At 60.9% G+C, this 22,231-nt stretch overlaps 1 protein-coding gene across 14 annotated transcripts; it reads left to right on the top strand.

The window, feature by feature from the left end:
- Window positions 1–17,070, top strand: LOC102173992 (translation initiation factor IF-2). 14 transcript variants are annotated; one of them, XR_001917206.1, is made up of 8 exons: window positions 1–308; window positions 740–933; window positions 1,454–3,808; window positions 5,357–5,410; window positions 5,597–6,886; window positions 8,196–8,390; window positions 8,533–10,450; window positions 14,387–17,070. XR_001917206.1 is itself a non-coding variant. In XM_018039931.1 (4 exons), exons 1-2 carry the CDS (start codon window positions 7,667–7,669, stop codon window positions 8,765–8,767), a joined length of 924 nt encoding a protein of 307 aa, XP_017895420.1. In that variant the 5' UTR covers window positions 7,570–7,666; the 3' UTR covers window positions 8,768–10,450; window positions 14,387–14,700; window positions 15,278–17,070. The 14 variants fall into 14 exon arrangements, 5 of the variants coding, with proteins under 5 accessions (XP_017895420.1, XP_017895419.1, XP_017895418.1 ...); XR_001917205.1 differs by having other exon boundaries at window positions 5,357–6,886; XR_001917202.1 differs by having other exon boundaries at window positions 5,289–6,886.

Here is a 22,231-nt window from a genome sequence, read left to right as displayed (position 1 = left end):
TGGCGGCTCGGGCGCGGACAGGACACGGCCGGGGGCGGGGCCTTGGGGAACTGGAGGGACGCCGGCCAGGGCAGGGGTCCCGGTGTGCGGGCTGCTGCGAGCCTGTGTCCGGTGAGGCGTGGTGGTCCTCGAGTGGCTTCTGTGGCCCTCACGCCTCCTGCAGGCCCGGGTCGGGCCAGCCTGGTCTTGCCGGCTCGGGCCTCGGTCTACTGGGTGGCAGGTTAATCAGCGTGAGGGATGAACGGCAAGGAACTTGGTGTAGACCGGGAAGGCTTCCTGGTGTGGCGGCCGTGGTGGTATTGTGCAGAGTGAGTAATAGTTAACTCTCGTAAAAGTTAACTTCCCTGGTGGCTCAAATGGTAAACAATCTGCCTGCCGTGCAGGAGACCTGCGTTCGATCCCTGGGTCAGGAAGATCCCCTGGAGAAGGGCATGGCAACCCACTCCAGTATTCTTGCCTGGAAAATCCCATGGACAGAGGAGGCTGGTGGACTACAGTCCACGGGGAGAAAGAGCTGGACACGCCTGAGCACACAGCACACGATAGTTAGCTGGGTGACAGGGGCGGGGAAGCAGAGGGAGGGGACCAGAGGCACAGAGGCCTGTGATGGGAGTGTGGCCGCTCGGCTGTGTCGTGCCCCCCAAAGTTCATGTAGTGGAGTCCTGACCCTCCCTACCCGCCCTGGACCTCACAAGGGGATGTTACTTAGCGACTCATCAAGTTAGGACCGTGCCTTTAGGGTGGGCCCTGATCCGCTTGACGGTGTCCTTATGAAGAGGGGAAACGAGACAGCCGGGCACACACGGAGAAGCGCGTGAAGGCAGGGCGGCCGTCTGCAGGCCCAGGAGAGGGCCTGGGACAGACCTCCTCACAGCCCTCGGGAGCCAGGCTCCGACACTGGGATCTCGGGCTTCTGGCTTCCAGAACGTTGAGGTAAGTTTCTCTCGCCCAAGCTGCCAGGTTCACAGTACTGTTTCCACAGCCACAGGAGCAGATATGGGGAGGGGGCCTGACACCGTTCCACCCTGCCAGGGAGCCGGGGCCTCCAGCGCAAGCAGGGTCCTCTGGGTCCCAGTCGGGGACGCACGGAGGGTTTGAAACCTCCCAGGGTTTCACTGGGAGGTTTGTGTCTGTAGGAGACCGCTCCGGCTGCCGGAGAATGGGTTGGAAGGGAGCCCGGCAGACGCCGTGTGAGGCTGCTGGGAAGGCCTTGGCTGTCGTTAAGATGAGAACGTCAGCATTGAAGTGAGGGTGCTGGGCTCCCCGCTCCAGGAGAGGGGCAGACCCACTTCCCCAGCTACTCCCCCGCCCAGGTACAGCTGAACACCCTGCAGCTAGTTCAGCAGACAACGGGGAAAGGGTCTGCGCTGGAAGGAAGGGGGCAGACTGACCGGGGCCCCCACACTAGAGGGGCGGCTGTGGGGTGACCCAGGGGTTTCTCTTCTGCTTCCAGGTTCCCGGAACAGGCGCTAGAGGGGGCTGTAACCCAGGTCTGCTGGCAGGCTGTGGAGGAGCAGCCCAGCCAGTGCCAGAGGACGGGCTGCTGCCTCGGCGTCTGCTCTCGGTGGCCCGGGGCCTGTGGGGCCTTGAACTGGCGGGAGCCTCTGCAGTGCGGGCCCCAGATGACAGCCTGCAGGGTCACCAGTAAACTGATGTTCCCAGTGTGACCCCCCCAACGCCAAATGAAAAGTGTGGAACTGGAAAACACAGTAGCCACGATAGCATCACGCCCGTCCCTGGACACGGTGACCACTGTCCGCTGCTGGATGGGTGTGATAGCAACATGGAGCTGGTGGAAAGACTCGGGAAATTCACAGATAAGGCAGTAGAACCTGCTCAGTCTAAGCAACAGAGAGAGAACAGACTGAAGAGACACAGAGCCTCAGATCTGCAGGACAGTCATTTGATCACCAGAGACCCGGAGCAAGAGGAGGGAGCGTGTGGGCTGCAAAGTGTTGCAAGGAGTAATGGCTGACAACGTCTGAGCCTGGTGAAAGACAAGCCCGCAGGCACAGCGGACTAACAAGCCCCGAGTAGGCCCGGGTGTAGCGTCAGCCACTCCGCCGCCCCCGACTCTGGATGTGGCCCCCAGGCGCCTCTGTCCACGGGATTCTCCAGGCAGGAATACTGGTGTGGGTAGCTCCTCCCTTCTCCAGGGGATCTTCCTCGACCCAGGGATTGAACCCGAGCCTCCTGCATTGCAGGTGGGTTCTTTACCATTTGAGCCACCAGGGAAGAGCTAAGCCCTCTAAAAATCCACACTAAGACACATCGTGATTAAATCTCTGAAAACGAGTCACAGAAAAAAAAAGTGAAAACCGAGAGAGATGTGGTGTCGCCTCGAGAGGGACACGAGTGTGAGTGAGAGGCTTCTTGTCGGAAAGCATAGCGGCCAGAAGGAAGTGGCACGTTCTTCAACGTCTGACGGTTGCAGCAAAGCAGGGGACTCTGTGCGCGTGAGAGAAGCGAGAGGGGTGGAGGGAGGACTCTGCGCCACGCGACGGGGCGGAACGTCGGTGCCATGGACTGGTGACTGCGTGCGTCCACGGGGGTGTGCAGAGCGTTGCTCACAGACGTTGACAGCGATGCACTCAGCGCGCCGTCCGGGGGAATTCTGGCAGATATCCAGGTGCCCCGCGCTGTGGCGCAGGACAGGACAAGGCCACTTGAGCACTAATTATCTGTAGTTACTGCAGATGTGAACGGCATGTACACACCAGTGAGAAGACAGATTCGCAGGAGGGATAAAAACCCATGACCCAACTCCACGTTTTCTGTCATATGCTGAAACTCACTTCAAACGTGGTAACGGGGAGGCTGAAAGAAAAAGGATGGAGAAAGATCTATCATGTAAACATTCTCTTTGAAAAACTAGAATGATGACTCTCAGCCAAGGCAGATGTCAGAGCAAGGGGAATTTCCAGGGGAAAACAGGTCGATTGTGTAACAATGAAAGGATTAGTCCACCAGGCAGATACATAGCAGTCACAAATGTTTATGACCCAAACAGATCTTTAAGATACACAAAGCAAACACTGGTGGAGCTGAAATGAGAGGGACAAACCCCCCAGTTTCAGGTGAGGACCTCAGCTCCCACTCTTCACAGCTGCTGGAACTGCTGGACATTCGGAAAGGACACAGACCAGTGTCGATTGGAGGGATCAGTGGACATTCATGGAACCCTCCACTCAACAGGCGAGGAGTGCATGCTGTTCACAGCTGCCCGGGGACGTGCCAGGAGAGACCATATGTATCCTGGGCCATAAAACAGACCTCGACAAATGGAAGTGAAGTCGGAGCATAAAAATCAGTGACAGAAAGACAGACTCCAAACGGGGACGATAACTCAGTTCCCAGAAACGAAGGGGAAGAACTGTTGACACAGGCAGAGACTCGGGTGCACCTCCAGGCGGTGTGCCGAGTAAAGGGCAATCCTGACGAGACGCCGACTGCGCGAGTCCCTGTAAGCAGTCCCGAGGTGACACGGGAGTGGAGGACCCGGGAGCGGTCTCCGGGGCTGGGGGCTGGGCCGGGCGTGATTGCACGGGCATAGCGGGGGAGCCTCCCGAGTGTCCTGATTGAGGTGGCGGCTCTGTGAGCACTCGGGGGTCCAGCCTCCTGCCCCCTGCCCCCTGCCCCCTGTCCCCTGCCCCCTGCCCCCTGTCCCCTGACATCCCTGCAGACGGGATGAACAGGAGCAGTAGGAGAGGGACCGCGCCTGGAAAGGAGCAAATGCGAAACGGGAACAGGAAGCTGCATCTTCAACGAGAGGCACGTGGGCGGCAGAAGCAGCAAATGCTCGGATCAGGTGAGGAGACGTTTGGAAGGACGTGGAGGGTTAGGGCCCCGAGTCTCACGGGTGGGAAGGTTAGGTAGTGCCGCCACTGAGGAGCCCTGTGGTTCCTGAAAAAATGGAGCAGGATTCGCAAGTGCCCTGCCAGTCCACACGCGGGTGCGAGAAGGGAAAGGCGGGGAAGGAGGGGAGGGGAGGGCTCTCGGGTCTGCCCCCCTTGTTCACAGCGGCCAGAAGGTGAGCCTGGGATGTGCTGGGTACACGCCACCCAAGGCGTGTGCGTGAGTATCGGCCGTGGTACGACGCTGACCCCGGCCGGTGTGGGCCAGCCGCAGCCACGCTCCGCCTGGTGAGAGGAGCCCTCTCGCGGGGCCGTGAGTCTGCGTCCTGCTTCCCTGAGGCACTGAAGCTGGCGTGGTGGCTGGGAGCGGGGCATCCTAGCTGCCACAGGCTGTCCCGATGCGATAGGTGGCGAAGCCCAGTTGGCAAGTTTGTGGGGGGTGGCCGCTCGAGGAAGAGGAAGAAAGCCGGGTCCCGGCCTCGGCCCAGCCGGACGAGGGGAAACACTTTAGATGAGGCTGCAGTTTTGACCGTTTCATGGCACTGGCCACGAAGAGGCTGAGTTGACACTGGCTGCATATGTTGACATAACGGTAGAACTTTGAAATTCTCTGCGTTTGAGCCGAAATGTGATGGAACTGTCCCAAATGTATAAGCAGGAGCCACCTCCTCCGAATGGAGTTTAGAGGCCCGGCCAGGGTAGGAAGGAGCCTCCTCCTCCGAATGGAGCTTAGAGGCCCGGCCAGGGTGGGAAGGAGCCTCCTCCTCCGAATGGAGCTTAGAGGCCCGGCCAGGGTGGGAAGGAGTGACTTCAGGTCTGCTCCAGGAGCGCCCGTTCCCTGTCCTGGTGACGAACGTCGTGAACTGTCATCTCACCAGCACAACAGACCGCCACGAGCCGGTGCGCTTGGTCGGACTGTTTATTAGCTCCTCCGGCCAGTTCTCATGGGACGCTCGGGGTCCCGGCATCCACAGGAGCCCCTCCTCACAAAGCTGAGGGCCGGAAGCCTGTGGATGGTGGGGATGAAGGGGAAGGACCCCAGCTGGCGAAGATGAGGGGACGATGGGGCGGGGCCTGGGGCTCTGGGGACCGGCGACCCCTGCTGCCCGCGGGCGTCACTGCCTCTGTCTTCTGCAGCTGTTGTGAGTCACCACTGGCGCGGGGCCTCACACGTCTGACCATCTCGCGTCAGGGGCTCAGGAGTCCGGCAGGGCTCGGGTGTGTCCCCTGAAGGCAGCCCTGGAGGCCTGGGCCGGTCCTCTGCTGGGGGCCCCGCGCCTTGGGTGGCCTGCTGCCCCTCGGAGCCCTGCCCCGAGCTCTAGGCCAGGTCCCTGCCCTCCGGCCCCTGCTTGGGCCCCTCTTCTGCACCCACACAGGCCCTGACAGCTCTGCTCTGTGCGGGGCGCTTACCTTGCCCTCCCCCCGCCCCGCCAGGAGGGACGTGGCTGGACAAGCTGTACTGGTAGCCTTGCGGTCACTGGGTCCCTTTGGTTCCCCGTCAGCAGGTGCTGGGAGCCACGCCCACCTCCATGCCCACAGGTGGGAGACTCTTCCAGGTGAAGCCCCCCGAAGCTCCCACGCTGTTGCTGGCTGGGAAGCAGGACTCACCTAGGAGTCTGCCTCCCGAGCCCAGCTCAGCACCCCCGGGTGGGGGGACGGTTCTGAGACCCCCCTCGCCTGGGCAGGTACCCACGTCCGTCTCCTCGCCCCTCAGGGTCTAATGCAGTGTCCGTGCTCCCCAGGGCGCTCGGCACAGCAGGGGGCAGAGAAGGGGGCAGGTTCAGCAATTGGGCTCCCGCACGCTTCGCACAGAGCCAGGGCTTCAGGGAGACCCCGGTGGAACCCCAAGGGCCCAAGCTGGCCTGCAGGTGTGAGGGCCCCAGGCAGGGAGGGTTCCTTGCAGAAGCAATGTCCCTGTTGAATCCTGGTGGGTGAACTGGACTTGGCACCTCCAGGAGTCTGGGGCAGGGGAGGGAGTGGTTGGAAAATAAGGAGGTTTTGAAGCTGGAGCCTTGTAAGACTCAGAGACTCGGGTTCCGGGGTGGGTGAGGGCCCTGGGCTGGGGCACAGGCACCCCTTCTCTGGGGAGGGCAGGAGGGCTGCGCTGGGGGGCCGCCCTGTGGGTGGAGGGGACGCACAGGCCAGCAGGACCTGTGGGGATGTTTGCCTGACGTGATCCCCGCCTCACGCCCTCAGGACGGCGGCCTCCCTGTGGGTGGAGGGGACGCACAGGCCAGCAGGACCTGTGGGGATGCTTGCCTGACGTGATCCCCGCCTCACGCCCTCAGGACGGCGGCCTCCCTGTGGGTGGAGGGGACGCACAGGCCAGCAGGACCTGTGGGGATGCTTGCCTGACGTGATCCCCGCCTCACGCCCTCAGGACGGCGGCCTCCCTGTGGGTGGAGGGGACGCACAGGCCAGCAGGACCTGTGGGGATGTTTGCCTGACGTGATCCCCGCCTCACGCCCTCAGGACGCCCAGTCACCCAGGGCTTGCCACTGTCCAGCCCGGCCAGGTGAGGACCTTGACCCAGCTGTGCGTGGCAACACTGGTCCACACAGCCCCCTTACCCTGCTCCAGGAGGGGCATCCCCAAGGTGCCCCCACGTGAGGCCACCGGCCACCCGCGGTCTAGGTGGCTCCCTGGTGGACCCTGTGCTTACCCCCCGTCTCGGGAAGGGGCGTAGGCCGTGCAGTTCAGGGTGGAGTCTCTTGGATCAGCTGCACGGGCCACTGTGCCGTCAGTGGGAGCGTTGCCCGGGCTGCCCCAGTGGCTCAGCAATCAAGTGCAGGGGATGTGGGTCCAGCCCCCGGTGGGACGATCCCCTGAGGGGGAAGTGGTGCCCACTCCATATTCTTGCCTGGAGAGTCCCGTGGACAGAGGGGCCCGGCAGCTGCAGCCCACGTGGTCGCAAGAGTCGGACACGATTCAGCCTCTGAACAACAGCAACAGCAGCTGGTCTGTGCCGCCCGGTTCTGGACACAGGGAGGCCGGGCCTGGTTTGAGGGCCCCTGGCTCCCTGCCTTGAAGCAGTGAGTGCCTGGATGAATGGGATGCTGTTCCTTTCCACCCAAACGGCCGGCAAAGGGGGCTGGGGCCCCAGGAGAAATGAGGGCCTTGCCAGCAGGTGGGGCTGTGGGCAGGAGGGCTGGCGCTGCGCTGCGGCCTTGGAGGGGGGATTCTTAGGGCGGCCCACCTGCAGGCCCTGGATGTGGGGGCCCCTGAGAGGTGCCCGAGGCGCCTGGAAGGGTCTGCAGGGGAGAGGCTGGTGGGAGCTGCCCCCGTGGTGGCTGGAGGACGGGGCTCATTCAGTCCCAGCTGAGAGGGGCCGGGGAGCAAGTCTCCAGCGGGGTGGAGGTGTGAGGCGCGCGCGTGGGGGCGGTCGTGGCGGTCCCCCTGGCGGCGCAGCAGCGCACTGATGTGTGTCGGTTTGTCAAACGTGGGGCCAGTCAGCCTGCGCGTCTGGGGCAGGGGGTGAGGAGGCGGGGACAGCAGGGGGAGGGGGGCAGGCGGGGGTGGGGGGGCGGTTTGCCCAGGCGGGAGATCTGGGCGGCGGGGAGAGGGGGTTGCGGGGTGGGCCGGCGGGAGGGTGGACGGCGCGGCGCGGGGGCGGGCGGAGGGCGGCGCCGCTGCAGTGCGGGACCACTCGCCCCGCCGTGCCCGCGTCCCCGCGCAGCCGCCTCGGGCCTCGGGCGCCGCGCATCCAGGTACGCGGGGCTGGGGAGGGTCGGCGCTCGAGCCCTCGGCTGCCCGGAGGCTCCGGGAAGCGTAGGCCCTGGGGGAGCCCCCGCCTCTTAGCCCGACCCGGGCCGATGTGCCGCGGGGGCCGGGGGCGCCGAGCTGCGTGCAGCGCGGGCCGGCAGGCCGGCAGTTCCGGGCGGGTTCCGAGCTGTCATTGTGACCTGGCCGAGCGCGGGCCGGACGCGCGGCCCTGCCATTGTTCTCCGGGCTCGTCTTCCCTGGAGGCCCGGCTCCGGGCACTGTTCCTTTCCTGTTTCCCTTTTCCAGCGGATCGTGTAACCGCGCCCCCCCCCACCCCGCCCCCATCATCTCCCCGGGAGCTCGCGGGAGGCCCTCCAGCCGGGAAGGTCCCGGGAGGGGAGGGATGGGCGCACGAGAGACGCCTTACTGGCCGGCTGCGCACACAGGCCGGCCGCCCCGCTTCCCTGCTTCCCCCCGGGCCCTGGCGGGCCCCCCTGCGCCCCCGCGAGTATCTGCCTAGAGGTGAGCTTTGCCTCGAGGACGAGGGGCCTCTGGCGGGACTGAAGCCCCGTCGCCAGGCCGGGTCGGGCCCCGGCGCTTGCTGGAGGCGCGCGGTCCGCGGACTCACCTCTCTCGCAGGACGCGCCGCGCGTCGCCATGGCCGCGCCGGGGCCGCAGCAGCTGGACGAGGACGACGGCCTGAGGGCCTGCGAGCTCTACGTGCAGAGGTGCGGGGTCCAGCAGGTGCTCAGGGAGTGCATCGTGCAGCTCTGCTTGGCCAAGCCCGAGCGCCCCATGCGGTTCCTGCGCGAGCACTTCGAGAGGCTGGAGAAGGTCAGTGGCTGCGCGCCTGGTCCCCGTGGGCAGGGCTGGCGGGGGAGGGGGGAGTGGGGGGGGTGGCGGGGGAGGGGGGCCGCCCGTCCGGCCTCCCTCCCACCCCAGCGTGCTCAGCTCGGGCGGGCGCCGCCCTCTGCAGCTCCTAGCAGGCCGGGCGGCTTCACGCCCCCACAGGACCCCGTCTTCTTCTGCGGCTCAGGCTCTCAGCGCCCCCCACCCCCACCCCGAAGGCTTGGGGTCGTTTGGGAAGTGGTGGCTGTGACTGTCGTTTGTGGGGTCACCAGGAGTTCTCAACTCAGGGACCATCAGAGATGCGCTCTGCGCTCAGGGTGAAAGCGAACGAACGGCCAACAGGGAGCGTGGTGGAGCGGTGAGGTCCTCCTTAGGAGGGTCTGCAGTTCTGAGACCAGGCAGGTGCAGCCCCTCAGACCCGCGGCTGCACACCCCGCTCCCTCATGCCTGGATGACCCCCCTCTCCCCTCCTGGTTCCTGGTGTGGGCGGGGGCCGGGAGCAGGAGATGGGCAGGAACCCCCAGAGGACCCCCGAGCAGCTTCCTCACCCCCTCATCCCCCCACCTTCCTGCTCATCCCGTCTCTTTCCCCTCATCGCCCCCACCTTCCCACTCATACCCCATCCCTGTCTCTTCCCCCTCATCCCCCCGCTCATCCCGTCTCTTCCCCCTCATCCCCCACCTTCCTGCTCATCCCTGTCTCTTCCCCCTCATCCCCCCATCGCGTCTCTTCCCCCTCATCCCCCCCACCTTCCTGCTCATCCCTGTCTCTTCCCCCTCATCCCCCCCCCCACCTTCCCGCTCATCCCGTCTCTTCCCCCTCATCCCCCCTGCCCCCGGCACTCACTCCCTCTGGGTAACCCCGGGCTCCTCCTCGAGGTCCTCATGTCAGGACCTGTCTGACACTGCTTGCCCCTCTTGGGGACTGAACGGGACCCCAGTTGGGGCCCAGCTCTGTTTTAAGCACCTCTGTGTCCCCAAGCCCCGCGATACTTAACTTCTGACGGAGGCCCCTGTGGACACAGAGCCTTAACCCAGAGGAATGGATTTATTTCTTCCCTTGGAAACAACCCGCTGAAGCACAATTTAAAGTAATACGTGCCTTTTAAAGAAAATTTGGAAAGTTCAGAGGTGGAAAGAAGGAGTAGGAATCACCTGGAGCCCTTCCCACCTGTCCCTGCCCCTGCTCATTACGGTTTTGGAACACGGCTGGAGTCAAGTCGCGCGTGCAGCTTTATGTCCTGCGTTTCTCACACGTCCCTCGCAGTCCTCGCTGTAAATGACTGTGTCGTGTGGAGAAGATTCACCAAAGTCTTCTCAACATCTTCCTCATGATTGGACAGCCGTTTCCAGCTTTTTTTTTTTTTTTTGGAAAGTAATGCCATACGAACATATCCATGCATATATTTTTTTTTCTTTCTGCATGTAGCGTCGTTTAGAGGTGGAATGACTGAAATTCCAGGTGGACTTCCTGGGTTACAGAGATGTTGCTGGTGTGGGCGGTCAGGGTCTCTCCAAAGGGAGCATCAGTTCAAGACCCACCAGCAGATGGTGTGGTTGTGGCCACCCACCCTAGGCAGCCTTAGCTGTGCTTGCCTGCGTGAGCATGCATGCGAGCGAAGTTGCTCAGCTGTGTCCGACTCTTTTTGACGCCATAGACTCTAGCCTGCCAGGCCTCTCTGTCCCAGGGATTCTCCACGCAGGAACACTGGAGTGGGCTGCCATGCCCTTCTGCACGGCTCTGGCTGATTTACTGTGAAAAGCTGTTTTCAGCTGATGGCTGAGCACGGTCCTGTGGCTTTCATCTGTTTTCCTTTGGTCCCTTCCGAGATCACTGTGTAGGAGAGAGATCCGGTGCCCAGCCGGTGCCCAGAGGACAGGGCGGGGCCGTGCCCATCTTCCTGCACGTGTGAGGGGGCAGAGTCAGGCTCTGACAGTGCGACTCGACTTGTTCACGACCACCCCAGCCCGGTGACGCGTCCCATGGGATGTGAGCTCTCAGCAGGGCGGACGCAGGCAGCCTGCTTGGAAGACAGAGGCCTCAGAGTGAGACCTGAGCAGAGGGTCCCGGCAGGGGTGGGGGGCGCCCTTTTGCCCCCAGGGGACATCTGCAGTGGCCGGAGACGCTTGAGGTTGTTACACCTGGCGGGAGAGGGGCTGCTTCTGTCCCCTGGGGGGAGTGGACGTGGAGTGAGAGGCTCGGGGGGGCCTTCCGGGTCCTGCTGGGGGATGGAGGTAGGGTGAGGAGTGAGGCCTGGCCCGTGACTCCTAGGACTGGCCCGAGTCCCGAGTGAAGGGGTGCCTCTCGCCAAGAAGGGGGTGGTGGGGAGAGGCAGGGTTGGACAGAAAGACAAGAGAAGTGCCTTGGAGGGTCTGAGTCATCAAAGAGATTGTGGGTTTGGAGCCTGCGGGGGAGAGGCTGGGGCGGGCACAGAAGTTTAGGAGGATTAATTGATGGTTCTCGCGTGGAGGGGCAGTTTCCTACCTGCCTTTGACAGGTGAGGACTGAGCTTTGGAGAAGGTGGGTGACCTGAAGGCCAGGGTTCCAGGCTTCAGGCTGACTGGGTGGAGTCTCCAAAATCGCCTGCGAGCTTTTATAAGCGGGTATGTTTTCCTGGGGAGAGTCCCTGAGATTTGCATTGGATGCTCACATGGACCGGAGATCCCCAAACGCGAAGCGCCCTAGGTGTTCTCAAACCCATGAGCATCTCACTCCCTGCTGCACCTGCGGACCAGGGTGACCAGGGGCAGGAGAGGCTCTTGCTTTGGGGCCTGGTCTCGGGCCCCTCTCTGCAGGAGGAAGGAAGCCTGGGGAGGAACACGTTTCTCCCCTTGTGTGGTGAGGAGGAAGCATATGTCCATGGCCTTGATAAGCGCGGAGGCGGCAGCTGTCCACACAGGCGGGCAGGGATGGCCTAGCTGCTGGGGTGCTGCCCTGGCCAAGGTGCAGTGCCCTGCGTCCAGGCCTCAGTGAGGCAGCTTGTGAGGAGGCGGACTTGTTCTCAGGTGGAATCTTGAGGCAGAATAGCCCATGCTGCTGCTGCTGCTAAGTCGCTTCAGTCGTGCCCAACTCTGTGCGACCCGATAGACGGCAGCCCACCAGGCTCCCGCGTCCCTGGGATTTTCCAGGCAAGAACACTGGAGTGGGTTGCCATTTCCTTCTCCAATGCATGAAAGTGAAAAGTGAAAGTGAAGTCGCTCAGTCGTGTCTGACTCCTAGCGACCCCATGGACTGCAGCCCACCAGGCTCCCCCGTCCCTGGGATTTTCCAGGCACGAGCACTGGAGTACGGTGCCATTGCCTTCTCCGAGAATAGTCTGTATCCCAAGGCAAAGCACGGCCTCGGAGCCGCTCCGGGATTCGGTGGGTTTAAATGCAGCAGGAGAGGTTGTGGAGCCGCACCAGTGCGCCCACCCGACGCTTCCCCAGGACTTTCCTTGCTTGCAGGACGCACGTGCTTACAGATGCGGGTCATTGTGTACGTGTGCACTTTTCGTTTGGTTTTTCTTTTCCCCCAAACCTATCGTTTGCTTATCTCCGGCTGTGCCGAGCCTGTTCTGTGCGCGGGCTCCCCGCGGGGGCGGCGGGCAGGCTGCCCTCTAGCGCGGTGCGCAGGGTCCGGGGCCCCAGCGGCTGGCGCGCGGGCGGCGTCGCCCCGCGGCGCGCAGACTCTTTCCGGGCCGGGGTCGAGCCCACGGCCCCCGCGCCGGCAGGAGGCTCCCTCACCTCCGGCCGCGGAAGCCCCTGGTGTTTCTCTCCCCAGCAGCGTTTCTTACTGTGGTAAAACGCACGCGACGTGCAGCCCACCGTTCTGGCCCTTCTCCGCGAACACCCGGGCGGCGGCCGGCGGCTCCCGAGTCCGCGCTCGCGGCGTTGGGGCGGCTCCTGTGGGCGCGCCCTTGTGCTACTCTTTTCCAGCGTTTCCTGTCTGATGGGTTTCAGTTGTTGCTGTTCTTCCTCTGGAAAGCACCTTTGTGCCGAGGAAATGATTTCAGAGAAACGAGCAGGTTTGTAGCAGGCTGATCAGAGAGGGCTTGGGGCCGCCCGTCTGCTCCCGGAGGGCTGGGGCGGCCTCTGGGCCGAGCCCTCGCTGACGCTGCTCCGCGCTGCCTTGAGGCCCTGGACGCCTGTCCAGCCGCTCCTGATCCTGGGGCGGTGGTGGCTTCCCTCTGGCCCGCTGGTCAAATGCCCGCTGACCCAGGCTCACTCTGTGCCTTTGATGAGACGAGCAGTCACACTGGGTTTCCCTCGTGAGGGGCCAGCACTGCTTCGGGAGAGCCGGCGGTGGCTTCTATGGAAGCGAATCCTGTCCGGGCGCAGAAGGCCGTTCCTGAGACGAGGGCCGTGGTCTGCGCTGGGCATCTGAGGTGTCTGGACTCTCTGGGGAGGGTCACCCTATGTTGGCTGGTGGCCAGCACTGCCTGTGCCAGACAGACGTGCGCATCCGCTGGCCCAGCGTCGACCTCCTCTTGGAGGGGCCGTCCACCCCCTGGCACATCCATGCTCTGGGCCCTCCCTTGCAGGGGGCCGCCGGGGAAGCCAGGGTGGGGGGCACGTCCATGTGCAGCCTGGGGGCCGACGGTGGGCCGCATCTGGTTGGGGGCGGCCAGGGCATTGGGGGGGAAGCACGCTCTCCGTTCTGCAGAGTCAAGGGGAGGCTGTGCCTGCAGGGGCCCGAGGCATGCTGGGAGTCTTTGCGCCTCCCTGCGATGTTCGATGTGAACCTGTGATGAGCTGGTGATGGATAGGGAGGCCGGGCGTGCTGCAATTCATGGGGTCGCAAAGAGTCGGACGACTGAGCGGCTGAACTGAACTGTGACAGCTTAAAAAACACACAAAGTCTCTGAAATTAAAAAGAAAAAGAAAGTAGGGCCCTTGTATCTGTTATGCTCCGAGCCCGTATCTCCGAACCGACCGAGAGAGCGAGCAAGTCCACCACGGTAATGCAAAGGCAAGAAGGGAGTTTATCTCTAGCGCGCTAGGGCCCAAGTCTCATCCGGCACAGCAGAATCCGACAAGAGCCCCGAACAAAGGAGTGTGGCGGCTTATATACGGGCAGCTCTTTGTCTCTGTTACAGGAGTAGCTGGCGTTACATGACTGGCCAGGCAGGATGAGCGCATGTCCTGTCTCTTTCTGGTGAACATGACTCAGGTCCTAGAGCCCGTCGTTTGGTCCCTAACAGTATCTTTGGCCCTAATGATTTCTCCTCTGCTCTGCTGAGACGTCTGCTTAGCTGCGTGGAGGGGCTCGGGGGGGTGGGGCTGAGAAGATGGAATAAAGAGGGTGTGGAGACCATTTAGAGGTGGAGGAGAGGGCTGGGCCGGGTCCCCAGGCTTCTGGTGGGCGTGGAAGGGTCCTGGGCCCTGCTAGCACCAGACAGCTGGCCCCAAGATCTGGAGGAAGGCGGTGGAGGCAGCGGGCTTTGGGGGAGGCTGAGGCTGGGGTGCGGGTGTGTCTGGGTGGCCTGTGCCCGGGCTGAGGTGGGCCTCGGAGCACCAGCGTCAAGGGGGTGGCCAGCAGTGGTGGTCTCCATCGCTACCGGCAGAGCCCTCGGCTCCCCTGAAGGTTCCCTCATGGTGCACGTTCTGTGGGCTTAGGCAAACCCGTGGAGTGTCTCCGTCGTCACAGCGCCATGCAGACTCGCCACGGCCCTAGAGACCCCTGCGCTCCACCTTCCACCAGGCCTTCCCCCAGCCCTGGCGGCCCGGTCCTGCCCCGGCCTGCACAGTCTCCAGAAGGTCACGAAGGTCACAGCGCACAGTCTTTTCAGACCGGCTCCCTTCCCTTAGTGATTCGCACCGAAATGTCCTCTGCGTCTTCTCATGACTTAATCACCCATTTCTCTTTATTATCTAATAATATCCTGTTGTTGGGATGGACCCCGTTTATTCATCGCCGGCTGAATGACTGGCTGTTTCCAAGTTTTAGCAACTGCGACGAAAGCTGCTATAAACATCTGTGTGGGGGATTTTATGATGCAGGTTCATCTCGCTTGATAGACACCAGGAGTGCAGTTGCTGTGTTGCGTGGAGACAGACACCGGAGTGTCTTCCAGAGCGGCTGCCCCGTTTTGCATCCAGGCATTTTGCGGCCGTGGGGGAGGGTTCCTGTCGCTGTCTCCTTGCCAGCAGGTGGTGGGCAGCGTCCTGGACTCCGGTCATCCCCGCAGGCCTGCAGCGGTGGCTCTTGTGTTTGAGAAGAAACGTGAGGAGAAGCAGCTTCCCTACGCTCGGTGCCGTGTGCAGACCTCCCCTGCGAGGGCTCTGCTCAGATCTTTGGCCTGGTTTCCATTCCGGTTCGTTTTGTTTCTGCTGAGTTTTAAGAGCCCCCTAGGTGGCGCCAGTGGTAAAGAGCTAGCCGGCCAGTGCCAGAGGCGTGAGAGATTCTGCTCTGATCCCTGGGTCGGGAAGATCCCCTGGGGGAGGAAATGCCAACCCACTCCAGACAATCCCATGGACAGAGGAGCCTGGTGGGCTGCACTCCATGGGGTCGCAAAGAGTCGGACACGACAGAAGCGACTTAGCACGCACGCACAGAGCTCTTTGTACGTTTTGCGTACAAATCCTGCCTTCGCTCTATCTGTTTTGCAGATGTTTTCTCCTAGTCCATGTGCTGTCTTTTCATTCTCTTGATCAGATACAATTTTTTTCCTTTGGCTTCGCCATGTGACTTGCCGGATCTTAGTCCCCTGACCAGGGGCAGAACCCAGGCTCTGGTGTGAAAGCACGGAGTCCTAAGCGCTGCACCGCTGTGGAATTCCGTGACTGTGCATAATTCTGGGTCCTGCTTTTCGGCGTTTGAAAGCAGACTTCACACAGTTGCTAAGTTTGTCAAACGTGTGGTTCAGCGATGCGGTGTGTTGTATCGTGCAGATGCTTCTGACTTGATTGGCGCCATCTCTCGTTGGTTGAAGTGGAACATCTTTCAGCCCTGCAAGGATCTTCTGGCAGATTCCTTGGTGACGCCTCTCACTGTTTCCTTAGGATGTGTTTTAAGAAACAGAATATGAAGCTCAGACGCACCCAGTGATAGTAAAGCCACTTCTCCCAAAAGGTTTCACTCATTCATTCCGCCAGTTTTTATCGAACAGCTCTACGCGCCGGGCACTGTCCCAGGTGCTGAGGACGTGCTGGTGAGCCCCCGGGAAGCCCCCTGGGAAGCAGTGGTTCCGTGTGGGTGTGTGCGACGGAGGGCCGCGACGCGGGGGCACGGGGCCTGCCCCGCGTAGTCACTGAGCTCGGTTCCTTTTCTGGGCTTCATCTCGAGATCACGATCGGGTTACATCAGAGACCCTAGAAGGAGGTACGTGAGCTCAGAGCTTCAGAATTCGAGAGTGAAGTACCCAGTGTGACTTGTTATCTCTAGGGACCCCCCAGGATGACTTTGTCTTTTTCTCACTCAGAAACCAAAATTTTTACTGTAATCCAGTCAAGTTACAAATTATTAATAAAAAGCCAGAAAAAAGGAGCCCGAAGCCCCTGCGTATGTTTGGAAATCAGTAATGAGCTTTTGTCTGTTCATCAGCAGAAGACTGTCGTGGTAAAAATGTTACAAAATATTTAGGCTGAGCGACAGTAACAGCATTGCTTATCAAAGCGTGTGGAGCAGCAAGGCTGGTACTCAGAGGGAAATGTGCAGCCTCCTTAGAGGCAAGAGGAAGAAACAAGATGAGACACTAATGAGCTGCGTGTTAGTTTCCTCGGGTGCCAGAGCAAACTGACAAGAAATGGGGCCGCTTACAGCAGGTATTTGTTATTCAGTTGTGGAACCCAGAAGCCCCAAATCAAGGCCTTGGGAAAGGCAGTTACTTCTGGGGGCTCTGATGGGGGTCCATCCTGGGTCTCCCCTGCTTTTTGGGGCTCTGATCGGGGCTCTGCCCTGGGCCCCCCCTATTTCCGGGGGCTGCCCTCGACTGGCAGACCCATCACCAGACGGTCCCGTGTTTGTCCCTGTGTGTCTGTGTCCAGACTTCCTCCTGAAAGGACGTGCGCCGCTGGGTTAGGGCCGCTCCGATGCAGGATGACCTCATCTTAACTTGATTGTTTCTGCGAAGAGTTCTTTCCAAATTAAGCCACACTCTGAAGTTCTTGATAGACATGAGTTTTTGAGGGGCCCTTTTCAACCCGCTGCCAGCTGGCACCTGCGAAGCCAGGAGGAGAGAAAGACAGCAAGATAGAGACGCGGGAAAACAACAAGGATAAACGCAGAAGCTAATCCAGCAGAAGTCAGAGAAGGAGCAGCAGACGATGAAACCAGAGGCTGACTCTGAAGAGACGGCGAAGTCAGCGTCCAGGGGCTGCCACGTTGCGAGACGCACACGCTGTGCTTTGCCACATGCGGGGGAGGAGGGGGTCACGGAGGAGGAGGGTGGTGAGGGGTGGGCTCAGGTCTGCCCACGCCCCCTGGTTCAGCTCTGCACATCTGGGTGGACTCAGAAGGCACCTCCTCCAGGAAGCTCTCCTAGACTCCTTGCTGAGGACGGTCCAAGGGCCGGCTGTTGCTGGCACAGCCCCTGTGCATGGCTCTTTAGTGGTGCTCACCCGCCATCTTGCTGAGCCCGCTCAGTGTCTGTCCTTTTCGAGCTCTGACAGTAACCTCCTTCATGGCGGAACCATGCTCTTTTCCCCTGTTGCATACAGAGGTGCCCAATAAATGATCGAAGCCCTGTGTTTCTCTTCTTGCCCTGCGAATGAGTGACCGGGTGCCCTGGACACGCCCCTTACCCTGGGACTCTCCTGCAAGGGAGGGGGCGGGTGGTGTTCCCGCCCAGTGAGTGGTGGTTGGGGGGAGGGGTTGTGCTGTCCCAGGGTCCCAGGCGTGCAGGGTGTTGGGGGGTCAGCTCAGTTATGCAGCGTCTCCCTAGACCCCGTCATTGTCTCATCTCGGGCTGGAAGCCTGCACTTCACCCCCTCGTGTGGGAAAAATGCGGTCAGAACATGAGCTGCCCACGCTGCGGCCCAGGGAGCCCCTGGCCCCGGGGGCAGGACAGACGGTCCCTGGAGCTGTCTCTGCGTTAGGGGCAGATTCCGCAGCTTTCTGGGAAGGCCGTTCCCACACTCTGGTTATGAAGATGCCTTTGGCCTGGATTGCGTGTCCTGACCCTGAGTCCTCCACCATCCTGCAGCCCAGACAGCTCATCAGCCCGGAAATGGGAGACAGGAAGGGGAGCTCCGAGAGCCAGAGGGTTTCCTGGAACCTCCCGGGTGGGGGGGTGTTGTCCAGGAATAACGGTCTTCCATGGCAGAGCCCTGGAAGCGGGTCCCCCAAAGCGGCTCCATGCTTGGAACCACCAGTATCCTGCTTCACTTGACTCTTTGCTGCCAGAGATGGAAAATCATCTCTGTGCCCAGCCGGAGCTGCTCACAGGTCCAAGAAAGCGAGGGCTGGACCTCAGCTTCCTGGAAGAAGCGGCTTCTGGTGGCTTCCCTGGGGAGCCCTGGGTCCTCGCCATGACCGTGGACCTGAGTCAGCCTCTGTCCACAGAGGCCAGGTCGCTCCATTATCTCAGAGTCTGTGTCCCAAACCCATTCAGGTTAACCAGATTGAAACCAAGCCAAAACACAGAATGTGTTTTGGGGATCGCGCTGCTGCTGGGAGCGAGGAGCAGGGCGCCTGGTGGAGACGCTTAGAGGTTCTTCACTGAGCTAAGCGTGACGCCCCGGGGTGTCCCCAGGAACGGCACACAGTGCTGAGACACACACCTACACACTCAACATCCATGGTGGTCGAGGAGTGGACCCAGCCAGTGTGGACCAGCCATGAGCGGGCCGTTGAGATGTGGCAGGATGGAGTCTGACCCGGCCACGGGAAGGAGGCGCGAGCTGGCACCTCAGCAGCACACGTGCCTTGGAGACCAATCAGAGAGGGCGGGGCCTGGCACGCACCGTGGGACAGCTCCTGTGAAACGTTGAGAAGGGGCGCGTCCACGGACACGGAAGGACACGCGCTGTGGGACTGCTCCTGTGAGATGCCCAGAAGGGGCGCATCCACGGACATGGAAGGACACGCACCGTGGGACAGCTCCTGTGAAATGTTGAGAAGGGGTGCGTCCACGGACACGGAAGGACACGCACCGTGGGATAGCTCCTGTGAAATGTTGAGAAGGGGTGCGTCCACGGACACGGAAGGACACGCACCGTGGGACAGCTCCTGTGAGGCGTTGAGAAGGGGCGCGTCCATGGACACGGAAGGACACGCACTGTGGGACAGCTCCTGTGAGACGCCCAGAAGGGGCGTGTCCATGGGCTGGTGGGTGCCGGGTCTGGGTGGAGGGTGCAGGGACTGCCGGGTGTTTGCTGGTGATGAGAGGCCTGGCTCTAGGGGCTAGTGATGTTTGTGTGATGTTATGAACGCACTGTAGGCCACAGGACTGCACGCTTTAAAATGATGGGCTGTTAATTTTTTGTTGTGTGAGTTTCACTTCAGTGAAAGAAAAGGCCCCTAATTTGCTCAATCACTTCTCCGGCCCCTTGCTTCTGCGGGAAGCCTGGGGTCATTTCCTCCTGACCTGCTCCCACCTCTCTGCGCCGGCTCACCACCACCATGGAGCCCGGTCACTTCTGCATGGCCTGACTCTGGACCTCCGGCAGTGGCCGGGCGCCTCTGCCGGCTCCTCTCTCTGGAGTCACTGTGGGTGGCCTACGCTGCGATGTGGGGGCCTTGCCACGGTGTCACTTCAGTACCCCACCTGCTCACCTCTGCCTGTACTTCTGCTTTTTCTTCTTGGCCACGTGGCGTGTGGGATCGTAGTCCCCCAAACCAGGGGTCAAACCCGGGCCCTCAGCAGTGGGAGTGTGGGGTCCTAACCACTGGGCCCCAGGGGATTCCCTTGTCTTGTCTTTAATAATTTCCAAGAGCAAAGGCCCAGAGTGTCTCACTTGAGATGCAGCTGACGTTTCTAGTCAAGATTCATGTTTATAGGAACAGCCAGTGACACGTGGAATGATTTCTGTAGAGGTGGGGCAGTCTTACCGACAGGTTTTAAATTCGTCTTGGGCTGCACCGAGCTGTGGCTGCTGTGTGTGGGCTCTCCCTAGTTGGGGGGGGGGGGCTGCTCTCCAGCTGCGGCTTCTCACTGCAGAGCGCGGGCTTGGGAGCTGTGGATCCCCGAGGCACGTGGGATTGTCCCGGACCAGGGATTGAACCCACGTCCCCTGCGCTGGTGAGTGGGTTCTTCACCACGGAGGAGGCTGGGGCTCTGGGCCCTCGTTCCTGTGGCTCTGTTCGAGGGGGGCCTCCCTGGGTCTGCCGCCTCCCATCAGAGGTGACTTAGAGGTGGCTTAGATGTGCCAGGTGAGAGGGGACATCGGGGGCTATGAGTGATGCTTTCAGATTTTGAAAAGGGTTTTTCTCCTTGAGGCGGACTTCCTCTCCAGGTCCCTGGGTCTTCTCTTGGGCGCAGCTGGGCAGCCTCGGCCTGTCGCCACGGCCTGTCGCCACGGCCTGTCTCGTGGGTGGCCAGGGCCTGCCTCGTGGGTGGCCACGGCCTGTCTCGTGGGTGGCCAGGGCCTGCCCGCGCTTGGCTGTCTCCTCCTGTGTGTCTCCCCTGGGTTCTCGGCCTTCTGTTGGGGAGCCATTTGCTCGTTTCACTGAACACTTTTGAGCTGATATCTTAAAATGTCTTCTTTTTCTTTTTTTGGATACTCCAAGTGTCTCGTGGGATCTTAGTTTTCTGACCAGAGATTGAACCCGGACCCTCAGCAGCGAAAGTGCAGAGCGCTAACCAATGGGTCACCAGGGTATTCCCCCCAACCTCTTTTCTTTTATTGTAGAAATTGCTGGGAAATAAAAAGGAAAAATAATTCTCTCAATTCTATCCCCTAAAATGCTACTGAGTGTATTACCCTCTGTTTTCCTCTTGTGCGTATCTGTGTGCAGAGGTTCTTACGGACAAGGTCGTGGCCGCGCGTGCTCCGGTCTGTGGCCCGTCCTTCCGCTCTGTGCTGTGCTGTGAGTACCCACTCGAGGGAGGAAGCAGCGGCCCGCAGGCGCCCGTGGGTGTGCGGGCGCGGTCCTTGGCTGCCAGCATTGTGCGCGTCTCAGTCTGCCGCTGGACACTTAGCGTGTTGTCCGCTTTTTAGGGTTAGAGGTGGTGTCATCCTTTATATCAGGTCATTATCATCCTTATATAAATGTCTGCCCATGATTATTTCATTAGGGTAAGTTCCTTTATGTGGAATTACTGGGCCAAAGCGTTTGGTTAAATGTTACCAAAGATTACCAGATCACCTTGAGGATGGCTGTACCAATTTACTCCCCATCCGCCGGCGTGGCTCCTGTCCTTCCCATCATCCTGCAGCTAATACTGAGTAATGGCACTTAAGAAATCTTTGTAAAAGACATTTAATCTGTCAGATTAAGTCAGTGATGTGCGCGTATGGCCCAGAAACTCGGTGGTCCTGGGCCTGCACCAGAGGTGGCTGCTGCTCAGAGGCAAGCGGCGTCGGCTCCCCGCTGCTTCTCCTGGGTTTCCTGCCGAGCAGGCAGACTGGGCGACTTTTCTTTTTCTTTAGATTTACTGATTATAGGCCCAGTCTGTTGGTCTCCCCAAGAGGTGTGCCTCAGTGTCCCCCATGCCTGTCCTGTGGTCACAGGACGTACAGGGCTCGACACGCATGAAGCAGGAACAGGGCCCAGCACACGGGAAGCTCTGGGTCAGCACTGGTTTTAGTGGTGACCACAAGGACAATTAGCTTTAACACCCACCCCTCCAGACCCTCCCACCACCAAGTATAGGAAATCTTAAGTTGTGTTGCTTGTGGAAGTTAATCTGAGCACTGGGAGTTTTGCAGAAAGGCCTGTAAGGAGAGAACACACAATGAGGGGTCTTGGCGCGGTGACATAGCGCCGCCAGGCCACCCATGATGGTCGGTGGACAGAGTCAGGGCGGGGAGGTCCCGCCTGGCCCGGGATGCGAAGAGCACCCTTGACGCTGCAGAAGTGTTTGCTGGCGTGGTGGGGGTGGGAGACGGGCTTTCCCCTTCATTTATGCCCCTACAAACAGCACCGAGGCTTTCTGTGTTTTCACTTAGAGCGAATAACTTGGGATTAGCAGGCTTTTTAAAGTATGTTCACAGGGTGTGTGACTGTATCGCAGGCTAATTTTAGGACTTGTTTCTTCTCCGGAGGAAGCCTGGTACCAGCATTCACCGCACTGCGCCCCTTGCCCAGCCCCAAGCCCGCCGTCGGCCTCTCTCTGTCATTTGCTTCTCCTGGACATATGATGTGCACGGGATCGCGCCGTGTGGTTTTTCGCGACAGGCTTCCGCCGCAAGCCTTCCACGCTCCGTCCGTGGAGCAGGGTTCGGTGCTTCCGTTCTCCTGAACCCCAGCTCGTCTGCCAGCTGATGGGCCATCTCGGTCGCTCCTCCTCGTCTCGTACGGATCTGTGGCTGCTGCTGCTGGCGCCAGCTGTGCTCAGAGTTCACGTGGACCCGCTCACTTCCCTGGCTACGTCTGTCTGTGCTGTCCCGGGCCACGTGACTGTGGCTTGTTGAGGAGCCGGCAGACTGCCCCACAGTGTCCACGTCTGCGTTGTCCAGCAGCAGTGACCGTGGGCCGGCCTCTCAGCGTCACCGCGCGCTTCCCAGGTCGGTCTGATGCGGCCGTCCTCGGCTTGTGAGGGCCGTCGTCTGATCCGGGCTTCCCTGATGAGGACCGGTGCCGAGCTCCTCATGGCTTCCTGTCCAGCTGTATCTCTTCTTTGGGGAAGTGTCCGTTCAGACCCTTTGTCCATGTTTAAAGTGGTCTGTCGGCCTCTTTTATGGAGTTGTGAGCTCTTCATTCGTTCTGGGGGTGAGCCCCTTGTCAGATATGAATGCAGGACA

Source organism: Capra hircus, chromosome 25 (assembly GCF_001704415.2).
Source record: "Capra hircus breed San Clemente chromosome 25, ASM170441v1, whole genome shotgun sequence".
NCBI classification, from domain to species: domain Eukaryota; kingdom Metazoa; phylum Chordata; class Mammalia; order Artiodactyla; family Bovidae; genus Capra; species Capra hircus.
The sequence above is the reverse complement of the archived record's forward strand: the minus strand, read 5'-3'. Positions and strand labels throughout refer to the sequence as shown.

Excerpts from the sequence above, each read along its gene's own strand:
- LOC102173992 (XM_018039931.1), top strand. The coding sequence starts at position 7,667 with ATGTGCCGCGGGGGCCGGGGGCGCCGAGCTGCGTGCAGCGCGGGCCGG. Across the intron at positions 8,391-8,567 it reads ACTTCGAGAGGCTGGAGAAG|GACCCCGTCTTCTTCTGCGG; the intron begins GTCAGTGGCTGC and ends ACGCCCCCACAG.